General features: G+C 27.1%; 1 protein-coding gene across 7 annotated transcripts; it reads right to left on the bottom strand.

The window, feature by feature from the left end:
• Nucleotides 1–149: 149 nt before the first annotated feature.
• Nucleotides 150–14380, bottom strand: LOC105674088 (heat shock factor protein-like). Of its 7 annotated transcripts, none has more exons than XR_010890201.1 (13): nt 13865–14377; nt 12459–12567; nt 12238–12362; nt 11118–11453; nt 10958–11040; nt 10508–10726; nt 8689–8787; nt 5488–6006; nt 4170–4290; nt 3948–4041; nt 3555–3808; nt 3174–3329; nt 150–2537 (listed from the first exon to the last, which is right to left on the bottom strand). XR_010890201.1 is itself a non-coding variant. In XM_067354984.1 (13 exons), the coding sequence occupies exons 1-12, from the start codon at nt 13961–13963 to the stop codon at nt 3567–3569; spliced, it is 1977 nt and encodes a 658-aa protein (XP_067211085.1). In that variant the 5' UTR covers nt 13964–14380; the 3' UTR covers nt 150–2537; nt 3555–3566. The 7 variants fall into 7 exon arrangements, 6 of the variants coding, with proteins under 6 accessions (XP_067211085.1, XP_067211084.1, XP_067211083.1 ...); XM_067354984.1 differs by lacking the exon at nt 3174–3329 and having other exon boundaries at nt 3555–3646; nt 3716–3808; nt 13865–14380; XM_067354983.1 differs by having other exon boundaries at nt 150–3329; nt 3555–3646; nt 3716–3808; nt 13865–14379.
• Nucleotides 14381–14947: the final 567 nt, after the last annotated feature.

Below are 14947 nucleotides of genomic sequence, written 5' to 3'. Positions count from 1 at the left end.
ACATAACGTATTGCTCAAAAAATACATTTATAATAATGAGCAAACAATTAAAAGACACAATATGCAATTATCTTAAGACAATGGTTATACGAAGATAATTTTATATGGTGCATTAACCAAGAGGAAAATATTAAAACATACGTAATGAATATGTGGGTGTTATAAAACGCTTTATTAAAACAAACATTTAACATAATTATTGACAGTAATGAAAATTTTAATTTTGCTAATTTCCACTATGCTTACCACAGACTTAACAATAGAAGACTGTTATTGATGCAAATAAAAAAATGATATAAATTGTGTATTATAGAGATCTTATGTTAGATATTGTAGATCTGCGGATAAGATTCCTGTGTTATAGCAATATTAATTACTTAAGTAGTTTGAGTGTGCATATGTTTTCATATTATTTAACCAAATATATAATGCCAATTGATAATCACAGTTAATATTGAAAAGTCAAACTATGAACTTAAGCTAAGCTAGTTATCTCTTGCTGGCCCCTTGTTATTTCTAAAGAAAACAATTATCCTTCATTGTACACACATCAAATACAATTAATGAAACAATTTATCACTGCAAATACTTGTTTTGTTAATTTCGATTTCGTCATTTACATTTTGTATCAACCCTTGAAGGTATCAGTATTTGATATCTCTTAAACAGTATAATATACTGCATAATAAACTGTGACATATTAAACATTATCTGTTCAAGTGAAAACACTCGACCATTAATATCTCTTATTAAATACAAATCTAATGTTAATATAAACAATTAGTAGGTCTCTGCTATTTTATATAATACAAAAATCCACAAATTGCCAGCACAATGACTATTTTAATGTAATTAATAAATATTCATCGCACGTTAATAAATCTTCGAAATTTTTTATACACTCTTCAAATGTGTTTCAAGTTTGAAATTTAAATATGAAATAAAATTTAATTAGTTTATAAATGAAAAATTGAGCTGACTGGGTTATATACGAAATTATATATAAGGGAGATTTTAGATCATTTCAAAATAATATGCCAAACATTTGCTTTTGGAGTGCTTAGAAAAACCTAACTACACTTATCTCTAACTTAAAATGGAGCGTTAACATGATAAAAATACAGTAGTCTAGAGTTATCATTTTCTACTATACATTCGAGCTTTGATTCACCCATTGCAAATGCACTGCATAATGATAAAGGACCAAGCAAATCGGTGCATTTGCATTAAGCGAATTGACGTATTCTTACACATACAAAAGAACGCAACTTACTAACTTATTAGTAGAGGTTCAAGAATAAGATATCAGTGTTTTAATTAACTATGTTAGTTTTTTTTATGGAGCCAGATTAAATGTTTAATGATAAACGAATTTGTTACAATATTCCTTGTTAAAGAAAATGTTGTCTTCCTATTGATTGCTAGTGCATGTTTGTTTGTTTTATGTGTGTACACGCGCACGCGCGCGTACACTTACATATACATACTTATGCAGAAATTATTACACAGTAAAAGAATAAAGTCACTCTGATCTTTAAACATGTGTGGATCGAAGATTTGACCATGAATGTTTAACTAGCAATGTATGAAAACATTTGCATGTAAAACACTGAAATCTTAACTCGCACTATCACTTTTTATATTTTGCCTTGTACCGTAGTGAGATAATTAACATTTATTTAAGAATAAAAAAAATATGTTTAAGACAGCTTTTTTACGTGCACTCGTAAGTTTATCAATCTGTCTAGCTTTTTATTATGTTTTTATTAAGCAATTTACAAAGCATAATGCATATAATGAAACAAACAAAAGTAAAATAAAGCAATTTAACAAAAGATTTATCTAGTGCTTTATATGTTATATGAAAAGTTATACTGCGTTTTCTTTACAAAATTTATGACAATTTTCGAAAAAATGATTAGTTATAATGCGTATAAACATATAAGTACGAACAAAAGTTTTGATACAACTTTATATCTGTAAATTTGCGCGACCCACTATAACTATAGTATCGTTATCATCTAATTTTTTTTAAGAATTAATTTTTAAGAATTTTTTTTTAAATTTAATTCTGTAAGAATTAAAAATTTATAATAATGGTATTACAGTTATAATGGATCTTGTAAGTTTTTATAAATATAAACTTTTAATAAAAGTTTTGTTCGTACTTGTTTGTACGCATTATAATTACGCATTATTGTTTGTATGCATTATCATTTTTTCGAAAATTTCGTAAGTTTTGTATAGAAAATGTAACATAACATTTTTGCATATAACGTAAAGCACTAGATAAAATTTTTGTCAAATTGCTTCATTTTACTTTTGTTAAATTGCTTTATTTTACATTTGTTTGTTTTATCAAATGCATTATGTTTTGTAAGCTAAGTAATGTCAATAGTGTTTGTTGTAGATACTATCCTTATGTTGAATCTGATAGTAAATACTGCATGGTTTGCAATAGCGCGCTTTATCCTATTCTCCATATTACAGCAGCTTTCTAGGTAATTAAGAATCCAGGTATGATTTCCATCAAAAAGCTAAAAAAACAAGCTTAAATAAGTTATACTATACATTACAAAAAAACAAATACACATTATACAATATAAATTAAAATTTTGTGAAATTGTCCTGTAAATTTATAAAATCTTTCAAAGCGTATAATTTGTTATTCAATTTTTAATAGTGTGACCAAAATGGCATAATATATAATATGATAATAATACAATATAGATATACTATCTATATAAATTTACTATATAGATATTGAGACTCTATTTAAAAAAAATAAGTTTATATAAAAATGATATACTCGAATAAAATAATTATTATAAATTTGTACATTCACAGTGTGTATAATCAAATCAATTGTTACGATGTATTGGAAAATTAGTATAAAAATTTGGAAAAAACTGCAGTACATAGTATAATCAAAATATAATCGAGCGCTACATATATGCATTTACTATTTGTTATGGCAAAATAGAATTTCTACCGGTACATTTATAATTTACAGTTGCACTACTTCTTATGTAGTTATATATATATATAATTTATATATATTACAAGAAACATAGCATAGCTTTTCAACAAAAATTATTTCTTTTAATTAGATCTTATTGTGTGGCAACAAATCCAATGGATTTATAAATGCCTATAGAGATTTGTCACTATACCATCAAACACGATTTTTGTGATTGTTAAATATAATGAGTTTTTCACTTCTGTTAATTATTTTCGTAGTTTTGTTTGCTGATTAAAGATATTGGTTTGTTGACCCATTCAGAATAAAACATACTGAAACCAAACGATTGGATGCAACAGTGATCAACCTGTAAAAAAATCTATCCTGAGAGAATATCTTTTTATGTAAAAAAGAAAAATGTACCTCTTTAAAATCTAATTTTCAGAATTTGATAACAATAATCTCGATTGGATAGTGTTGATTATCATAGAAAGTTTAGTGAATTTAATATGCACTGAATTTGTGCCGTTAATTTTTGAACAATGAAAGGAGAAAATTTTAAAAATCTTCTAGAAATAGGAAATAAACTTACCGGAAATAATGTTTATATTACATCAGGTGTATTCATATCATTTGGTACTAAAGCGTCAAAAAATGAATTCTCATCCAAGTCCTGTAAAGGACCTGTATATGAAGTATATAGATTATTTGTAGGTAAATCTGATGGGATAGGCGACGAAGATGATTCATTACCCAATAAAATATCATCAAAATCCATTAGATTAGGCGGAGGATTATATGTTATAAGTTCTCCACCAACAGATACATTGTTAGATGCATCCGGAACTGAAATTAAAAAAATATTTAACATTATGATTTTCTAAAAATAATATAATGTACAAACACACATACGCGCACGCACACACACGCGCGGACACACAAAGATCTTTTCATGTTCTAAAAGATAGTAATTACAAAAACTTACTTATAGAAGTATTATCGTTCTCTTTCTCACTGTTTAGATTCAATTCTTGATTGACTGGCAAATCAAGTGTCATTGAATCATCTTTGTCAAACAGCTGTAAAAAAAATATCAATAATGTTTCGTGATAAATATATTTTTTTTATAAAAAGTTTTTTTATTAAGTTTATTACTACAAAGATTTTTAATTGATTTTGAAAAGCTTTTAAGCTTTATTATATTTACCCCAAGAAGAGTGTTAGCATCAATGCTGTAGCCATCACCACGCAAGAATTCATTGCGTAAGTATTCACGCGCATTATCCAGATTAGTTTGCATTGTATCCAAATGATTATCGAATTCTTCTCTATATCACAGAAATACACAATAGTAAGAACTTTAAATATTACGTAGTTAAAGACATTAAATATAAAAAACACAGCACAGTTTCTGTTAAGTAGTCTGAAAAGTAATCACTTGTATTTACTTAATAATTTGCTTTAACTTCATAATTTGTTTTAACTTGCATTTACAATAATTTTCATGAAAACTATACAAACTCTTTTACCTTACAAATATGAATTTTACAAATACAAATTACAGTGCCAACTTCTTACCCTTAATATTCCAACATATAAATATAACATACCACCAATCAAGTAAATAATTACAAACATTACATTTAATTAATAATAAAATATCTAAAAACAATTTTTTAATTATTTTTTATTCGTTAACCACGGTAGTACAAATTAATCCTTTATTTTTCAACATTAATAAATAAATAAATTTATAAAAAATGCAAAATGCAAAATTGAAGTTTTGCTCAATTATAATCAAATCTGCAACATAGATTCTGTAATAAAAAAAAGAATGTAATATTCTTTATTTGATTCTTTGTTTGATTAATTAATATTGCAAGAGTCATTAAATGTTATAATATATATAACAAAAATTGGTTTCCTTTAAAAAATAATCTAAAACTTTAAAAACTGAGATAAAAACTGCATCAAAAATATAAAATTTGATATACAATATAAAATGATACATGTTCACTTATTTTGTATGATTGATCTATATTTTTGATATAATTTTTATCTCAATTTTTTAAGTTTTAGATTAATTTTTAAAAGAAACCAATTTTCGTCATATATACTATAACATTTAATAACACTTGCGATATTAATTAATCAAATAAATATAAGAATAATATTACATTTCTTTTGTGTTTTATTACAGAATCTTGCAGATTTGATTATAATTGAGCAAAGCTTCAATGTTTGCATTTTTTATAAATTTATTTATTTATTAATGTTGAAAAATGAGGGATTAATTTACACTACCATCGTTAATAAATAAAAATTGTTTTTAGATATTTTACTATTAATTAACTATTAATTAAATGTACTATTATTGTACTATTATTGTAATTAAATGTACTACTATTAATTAAATGTAATAAGTTTCCACTTAAGTGGAAACCTATTACATTTAATTAATAGTTCTTACTCTTACTCATGTTCTGTGTTATTATTGCCATTACCATGGTCTGTGCTGAACTTACGTTGGTTCTAACCTGTAATTAGCATCAGAATTAACACAGCTCAAAGATAAATCTTTTGATGAGCTCGTGCTTGCCCTATTTTGATTGTCCTTTTCATCTCGTGAAAGTTTTAATGCATTACATTGCACGTTATCGTTAGCTATCAAAATGCTTTCACCATTATCAATTTTATTATGCCCCCTATTCCTGTATCCTCTATTACATTCGACGTCACCTTTATTTTCAGACTCATTTTGAACGTCGTTGTTCATAAATTCCGGAACAATTAATATGTCTTCTAGTTTTACAATAGACGGATCATTATCTAAAGTTTCAGTATCATCTTCTATATCAACTGAATTTTCTTCTATATCATCATTCTCTTTTTTCATGTTCGCTGCCATTGCTGCGAGCTTTGAACTAGGCATAGTCGCTATAGGTATTGATCTTGGAATTCCAGAAGACTTTTTGTTTTTCTGTAAAGCTATCCGCATAGGTGTTCTTTCATCTTCAGGCATTTCCACCAAATGCAACTCTTTCCTACAAACGAAGCAAGCTAATACGTATTTTCATTTTGACATTGCTTCTATATTTCTATTTTTAATTATTTCAATCATTTATTATTGTTCCAATAATTAAGAATAATAATAAAGACGTATAAGAAGAATTAACCACATAATACTAGAGAAAATCAAAAAGTAAAGGAACTTTTTCGATTTCCAAATTGAGAATGTCTGTTTACTTTTTGATTTTTTCTCGTATATTCTAAATAATATGAGAGATAAGCAATTTCATGCAATTGTTGTCAATCTATTATATGTAGCAATTAGCATAGAATATCATAGCTATATAAAAAATAATAACTATGCTTAATCTTCAACAGTTTATTCATAATCTTCTGGCACAAAATAGACACACTTACAAAGGAAACTTTTCAAGTGTAACACGCAAATTGCAACATTCAAATAAGACCATATAATAGAATTATGATTTTTTCAATTTTTTACCATGAACAGCTATGAAAATGCTTAATTTGAGAAAAACCATTTTCAAAGATAAAGGAACAATGCAAACACTAAAATATTATAAATTCTATAGAGATCGTTTCCTAATTACGCTTTTTACTTTGTCATAAATTTGCCAATATTTCATATATATTGATACTAAAATGTGAAAAAATGATATCTCCGCTATATGACCTTGTTTAACCTTGGACTTGAAGTTTAAAGACTCAAGGGGCTACCTAACGCAATATGTGTCGAGTCAATTTACATGTTACATTTGAAAAGGTTCCTGATTAATGGCAGAAAAAATTATAACAAAGAATCCATCCCACGAAAAACCTCTCTAAATTATTTAAATATATTTTCTAAATGCTCTATGTATTATATTTATCTATTTATTATGTCCTTATGACATAACAGATTTTGTACAATTCTTCCCACCATTCAAGTATATCAATTTTATGAAATGTGTTAGAGAATTAAAAAACCGTATAAATTAAAATTATGCAGAAATTAGATGTTTTTTAAAGCAGTAAAAAATAGCGTACCGATCTATCTTTTAATTAATATATAAACAATATTTTTCTTCGTCAATAAATGAAAAAATTATACTTCTATGAATACATAGCTAAATAAGTCTAATTAATTTCTTCTGAATTACATAAATTAATGAAAAAAAGCAATATTGTTGGAGTAAAATATAATAAAATATCGTAGTAGCAATAGTATAAATAATATAAATTAGTTATATGTGGAATAGTAAAAATGTATAAGAGAGTATAGAGTTATATTATAAAAAAGCAACAAAAGATAATAGATTTCGAAAAATTATATCAGTTATACATAGAATAGTAAATATGTATGAATATAGAGTTACATTATATAAAGAAGTAAACAAAGATAAAGTTTTTTGAAATTATAAAGTTATAAAAGTTTTTAAAATTTTGAAAAATTAACATGCTTTTTATAGAGAAAAAAATAATTATGAGATTATCAAACTTTATATCTTTTAAATAAAATTATTAATCAAGGCTTCAATAATATATATCAAACTAAGAATGTAGGGAGCAAATGAGCCTATGCTGGTTGTTATTGCAAATGTATTTAACTTACAAGATAATATCAACAAATGTTTCAGCCTATATCAGGCTTTCCTCAGTGTTGAGCAATATAAAACGTTCTCAATTTTACAATCAAATATTAATACATAATGTACTTGATTAGAAAACTTGATTAGAAAAAAACCGCACGCAATTTTTATTGCTGAGGAAAGTAGTCTGATGTAGATTGAAACATTTATTGATATTATCTTGTAAATCAAATACATTTGCAATAAGCAATAACCAGCATAGGCTCATTTGCTCCCTACATCTTAGTTTGATTCATATCTTTTCACATTAAACATGATCTGAATAATAGCTTTGAGTAATTTTATCAAACAAAATAGACATCTTTTTATGACATTATGTAACACATATCATTACATACCATTACAAGTACATAATACATATATTGCTACAATGCAATTACACAAGTTGGATACTACATGCAACAGTATATATATCTAATGTTTCTAATATAACAAAACAGCTATAGATAAATGTACAGGTTGTCCCATGGGAAGTTACGGAAACTAATTAACTGTCATTTTTAAACGCACAGAAGGAGCAAGAAAAATAAAATATCTTTTAACAGAAGATATTTTGCAGTTTTATTTGCATATAAATTAAAAACAATCGGAGATATTTTTATTATTAAATAAACGTTTATAAAAAAAATGCCAAATTTTACTAATTTTAATGGTTTACATTTTCGAAATGCGCATCGTCAAAATTATAACAAAAAAATTAAGTCCTTTTGGAAACTATAAAAAACTTTATACAACAAAAGTTACAGTTACAGTTACAGTTATAATTTTCGAAATCGATTTAATTTTTATTATAATTCTGACGCTGCACGCGTCAAAAATATATACCATTAAAATTAGTGATATTTAGCATTTTTTAAATAAACGTTTATTTAATGATAAAAATATTTTTTTTTAGTTTATACGTAAATAAAACTGCAAATTGTCTTCTGTTAAAAGATATTTCATTTTTCTTGCTCCCTATGTGCGTTTAAAAATGACAGTTAATTAGTTTCAGCAACTTTCCATGGGACACCTTGTATCTTTGAATCACGAATTAGAACACTACATAATAATAAAAGAAAAATGCACCTTGTTGCACTTGCTTCATTTTCCAATGATGGAATGAAAATTTTAACGGGGACCTTGTTTTTCCTCCGAGTTAAGTTTAATTTATTCCTAGCTAAATTCCTAATTAAATTTGATTAATTTTATAAATTATTTGCATATTTTTAAATTTACATTTTTACTAATTTGGATGAATACTGCTCAATAATAGAAAATATAATTTTATTACACAAAAATAGATCTTATCCCAGTATTTAGTATCACTTCAACATTAAATATTATCGTGTAAAAATAAAATTTATCATATATAACTAAATTATATTAATGGAATATATATTTCTTCTTAAATTTTGATACACAAAATACTTCGAAAACAACATTTTGTAGCCAAAAATTTAACATTTAATATGTTAATAAACAAATTATAAATTAAAACTTTGTTGTAATAATCTATTATAAAATTTGTAGAATTGTTTATAATTCAAGACCTATTAGTCGATTTCCAAGACCTACGTTTCGATTTTCCCTAACAAAAACCGACTTAATAGTTGAATAATGATGTGAATAATGGTATATATATATATATAAATATGTATATACTCCGTCTAGCGAGAGAATATATCTGGCTCGGACGAAACTCGTTCGTTTCGCGCAGATCTCCCCTCACAGGACGTTTAAAAAGCCCCCCCCCCCCCCCCCACCACATGATTGTACTGCTCGTGCAGTTCGTCAATGCCAACGCTCTCTTTACTTTGACCGTTGTGCTTCTCCCATGCGCAGAAATAGACATATACTCTCGCTGGATAGTGTATAGAAATAATGGTGTGCATTAAATCTACTTTCCCTTAAGGGGATCCTAAAGTGGTCTGTTTTACCTATTTTTTTCAAATACACAACTTTTTTTTGGCTGTGTAGAATGAAAAGTCCTTTTCTGTAAGTAAAGTACATATGCTAATACACTACGGATGGTCGATTTGAAAGGATTTTTCAAACCACGCAGCCAAAAAAAACGAATTTTACGAAAAGTAGAAGGTAAAACAGAGACGTATCTGTTTTACCTTCTACTTTTCGTAAAATTCGTTTTTTTTGGCTGCGTGGTTTGAAAAATCCTTTCAAATCGACCATCCGTAGTGTATTAGCATATGTACTTTACTTACAGAAAAGGACTTTTCATTCTACACAGCCAAAAAAAAGTTGTATATTTAAAAAAAATAGGTAAAACAGACCACTTAGGATCCCTTAATAAAATTAACCGCATTTGCTTTAATAGAATATATATCCTATTATTATATAGATCAGTTTTTCTATTAAGCAATATAAAAAATACTAACAAGAGAACCTTGCGAACCCGAAAATTCTGATTTTAATAAAACTACACACATGTAGGGGAAAGGGAGGGCAGGGAGGGGGGGAGGGGAGTAAATAGATAAATTTAGAAATTTTTAGTTGCTGCCCAAAAACGATTCTAAGGAGTGAAACCATCCCTCGTATATAGAGCAGCTTTTGTTTTTCACGATATATCTCGAAAATTATTCAAGATATCAAAAAATGTTTCATACAAAAGTTTTATGGTTAAGAACAGCTCTATTTAACCACAATCTATTGTGGTGAAACATTTTTTGATATCTTGAATAATTTTTTAGATATATCGTGAAAAGCAAAAGCTGCTCTACGTATGAGAGGTGGTTTTACCCCTTAGAATCGCTTTTGGGCAGCAACTAAAAATTTCTAAATTCATCTATTTACCACCCTTCCTCCCCCTTCCCCCTCTCTCCCATACATGTGTGGTTTCATTAAAATCTAAATTTTCGGGTTTGCGAGGTTTCCTCGTAAGTCAACTTACTTCTTTTTGCCCTTGCTAGCACGTTTCTTCTTTGCATCAATCTCATGTGAACCGTCCATTTGGTTACTATCAATCTCATGTGGACTGTCCATTTTAGTGCTGGTTTCTAAACGCGAAGGATCTTCAATTAAATGAACAGTTTCCATATTGTCGTCATCTATAGGAAATTCAATATGCTCTTGTGGACTCTGAACAGTCGGATTTTCATTTTCTAGCATCCTAAGATAAAAAATAAATATTAATACCCATATCTTTACAATATAATATATAATAATGTGATGTAATATATATGCATAACAAAAACGGTTAAAATATATATCTATGAAATGTAATATGTAAATGTATTTTTATTATATATATTATAAATCTTACTTATATATGTAAAATAAAAAGATCTCTAAATTCTACATTATCGTTAAAAAACAGTGCATCTAAAATCTATTTCCTTACTCAGCAACAAAGTATTGTGATTCCAAATCAGGTTCTGATGAATCAAGTTCATGAATTACCGGTCCTGTAGGAGATGTTTGTGGCTGCAAAATAAAATATTTAATATTATAGTAATTAAGACAAACAAAAATAAACATGAGAAATGTCATAATAATGTTACCTTTGACAATTTGGTTTGTTTATGTGGACGACTTAAATCATCTATCATTAATGGGTGGTATCGTCTCTTAACAGCTATACCATTTCCTCTTGATGGTTGTACAAGAGTAACAAGGAAATGAATAAGTTTGTTGACAATTTGTTGTTGTTTCAAGTTCTTTTGTCTTAGCATTGCTAATTCCCTCCACAATGCCTCGTTTTCATGTTTCATTGCGACCATTTTACTGTCAAAATGCTCTTGACGGCTTCTCATGCTTCTTACCTCAACCAGCACTTTATTCATTACTTCAGGTTTAAAAGAAGAAAGTCCCGGATCTTGAATTTTGGTAGACGTCATCTAAATAAATATTTGTAATAAATTGTAATAAATTGTTTATAGCAACAAAATATTAATTTATATCATTTCTTTTGTGCAACTATTGTAAAAATTTTTCATAATTTTTAATTTTACTCTTCAAAAATTTAAAAACAAAAGAAATAGTATTATTTATTTGAAAAGGTTATTATAATATTTTATTACATTATAAAAATTATAAAAATATGTATATATCTTTTTAATAAATTTGTTATTATTTTCTATACATAAATCTATATTGTAATATTTTTATTAAAGAGAAGATTACAAATATTTAAATTTTTTAAATTATTAAATCTAAAAAAACTGCATTATATTTATCTTAAAAAATTTTCAGAATTAATCTCAAACTTTGTTTTCAGCACTCTGAGATGAAAATATTATTTTAATATTATTAAAATATATTAAAGAAAGAAGATAGGAGAAGTCACCTCAGGGATCTACTAGAGAGTACAGAAAAATTATAAAGAATACAGAAGACACAGAAAACGAAGACATAGGAATAGGAAAGAGGAAGATCAAGAGGCAAGATGCGAGATGGAGAAAGGAGAAAAAGAAATAGTACAATAGAGTAATGTATAGGATTAGATAAAAGGATTGTATATGATATAAGAATTGTATAAGATTTAAGGATTAGATATTAGATATTAGATATAAGGTATGGAGGAATGAGTGTGGAAAATTTTAATTGTAAACCAAGTCCCTTCATGGCAACTAAAGTAATAAAGATTATATATGTTATTAAAATATATCTTAATATACTCACTTTTCTTTTAATACGCTCCACTAATTCTGGAGCTCCTTTAATAAAACATAGATGTGCAAATTCCATTTCATCTTTATCACACTTTAGGCCACCTAGTTCCACTGATACTTTTTTGTGGAATCCATCTTAAGTATAAGGAATAGTAAACATTTTTTATTCTGTTTGTTAGACTTTAACCATGTTTTTAAAAAGAATTGCATATAAGAATTGTAAAAACTTACACATATTTAATTGCCGCACAAAACTAGCCATATTATTGTGTTTATAATAATGTGGCAATAATTCTTTTGCAAATTGCGCTTGATTTCTAATAAAAAAACTTTTCCCACTCTAAAAAAATATTAAATAAATTATACATATTAAAGTATATATATTTGTATTTCTGTAATAAGCTACAATAAAGTATACATTATTTATTAACATTATTACAGTTTTTTTACAATAAAATGGCAAAAAAATCAGTTTTTTATCTATTGAAATTAATAATTTAGTAATAATTACGCATAATAACTTCACTTTTAGAGACAAAAAAGCACAAATGTTAAATCAAAAATAATATTTTAATTCTGAAAATCTATATACGTATAATATTAACACAATATTCTTATATTTTATAGTAAACCAAAAAATTATATATAAAAATTTTATTTTGTATGATAAATCAGCAAGATGCAGTGCACAATCCATTTTACATGCCCGAGTTATTCGTTAAATAAAAGTTTATTGCGTGCCAAAATAGTGTTTTAGACCATAACAATTAAATTAATAAAATTTGCAAAAAAATTAAAATAAATTCGAAAACGTTCATTATTTAAAATTGAATTTTGTTTGAATTGTTTGTCCAAAGCATTTTTATCAAAATTTATTTAATAATTGAACACAACTCATGTGTTGTAGATGAAATAAATTTTTCACACGTGCCACGTTGCAATGGTGACTTATTGATGATAGAAACAATCTTATGAATATGGTATATATCATGAACGAAATATCGTGTAATATTTTATATAAATATTTCATTAATCTTAATATTTTTGTCTCATGAAATAAAAATCTCATGCAAAGAACTCAACATGGATTCGCATCTATACCATGTGCTCGATTTCATCAAATTATATAAAAAATTGATTAAATCAATCGAATTAAATATGAAATAACAAGTTTTTTTTTCAACAATAAACATACAATTCAACAAGCCAATAATATTCTCTTTAATTTATTTCATTAATCTTTGATTTAATTATATGTTACAGAGCATTAATAATTATCCCAGGAATAAGTGTTGTACAAATTAACATGTTACTTCGTGCGAAAGAAATTGTTATTGAAGCAATCAAATGATGATTGACAAGATAGAATTAACAATAACTGCATGTAATTTATGCACGCAATGTAAAATACTATACTGCAGAAAAAATGTGCATAATTGGAGGTCAACATTTCATTAGTGCTTATCATCGCATTTGAAATTCAACGTGTATCGATGCTAACAAGTAAAAGTGTAAAACGCTTAGTGCAATACGCGACATCGCATCGTCGGATCCGCAAAACACGTAGGAATTTATTCGACAGCGTGTAATAGCCGGATAGCTGACCCTCGTAAAAACAGGTAAATAAAGATACTCACGGGTGACCAGCAAATAAGGTCGTCAGTTTCGGGATCTTCGACAAGTTTCCAAAGCTTGGCAAGAAACGCCGGTACACTATACTCAGATATCGTGTGCATCTTGATAATGTATGCAATTCGAATAGATAATCAAACGTGTATCTCTGACGATTATATTGCGTCGAAATCTTTCGTATCTCCTTCACCTATAATGGCTGACCGCTGACGATGTTATTCTGCTACAAGCTTTCGGAAGGTGGGGTGAGGAGAGCAGTCGGTATTGTCAGATGTCGCCGCTTTTTTGCGCATGCGCGATGGGAACAGAAAAAATATTAAAAATAATTAATGTCCAATTCCACCAACGTAGATTAACTTTAATCTCGGTTCAACTTACTCTTCACCTTTTTCTAATTCTTAGAACTAGAAAAAGATGAAGAATAATAGCGTTTTCGATTATACAGGATTTGAACGACCCAAGATTGGTTAATGACGTCATTGCAACCTCTCCACCAATGAAAGACTTGCATTTATAGTAAAATAGTGATTGATCAACCCTAGATCGTTCAAACCCCGTTTATTCGAAAACGCTATAAGTTGAACCGATATTAAAGTTAATCTACATTGGTGGAAATGGGCATAAGTGATGTAGTTAATGATAAGATATGATGTATGTATGAGCGAAAAATGAAAACTTCTCTGTGAATTCGATAATTCTATTCGTCGAATTCACATGAAATTTTCACTATCACGTTTCCGCTCCTAGGGAAAAATTACATGATCGATGCCCAGTATGAATCCCCAATATGCCGCATCAATGACAGTGATATTATATACAAATATATTTTACTTTACCTTTTTACTGATTTTTCAGAAAATATTAAATAATTTTTACAACCGATTCAATCTAATTTTTAATAGTAATTATGATTTTAGTAGTAATTATGATTTAAGCTTTATACAAAATATATACTATTTTAAAGAGATACTAAATTGACTATGTGCACGCAGCATAATATCAAGTTGTGCAACTTTGCATCTTAAATAATTCTAGCAATTTAATGCAAATCTTACCAGAACCATGAAAAAATTATTTTCAAGATGGGA

Source organism: Linepithema humile, chromosome 5, assembly GCF_040581485.1.
Source record: "Linepithema humile isolate Giens D197 chromosome 5, Lhum_UNIL_v1.0, whole genome shotgun sequence".
Taxonomy (NCBI): Eukaryota; Metazoa; Arthropoda; class Insecta; order Hymenoptera; family Formicidae; genus Linepithema; species Linepithema humile.
Note: the sequence above shows the minus strand (reverse complement) of the source record. Positions and strands in the feature narration are given on the sequence as shown.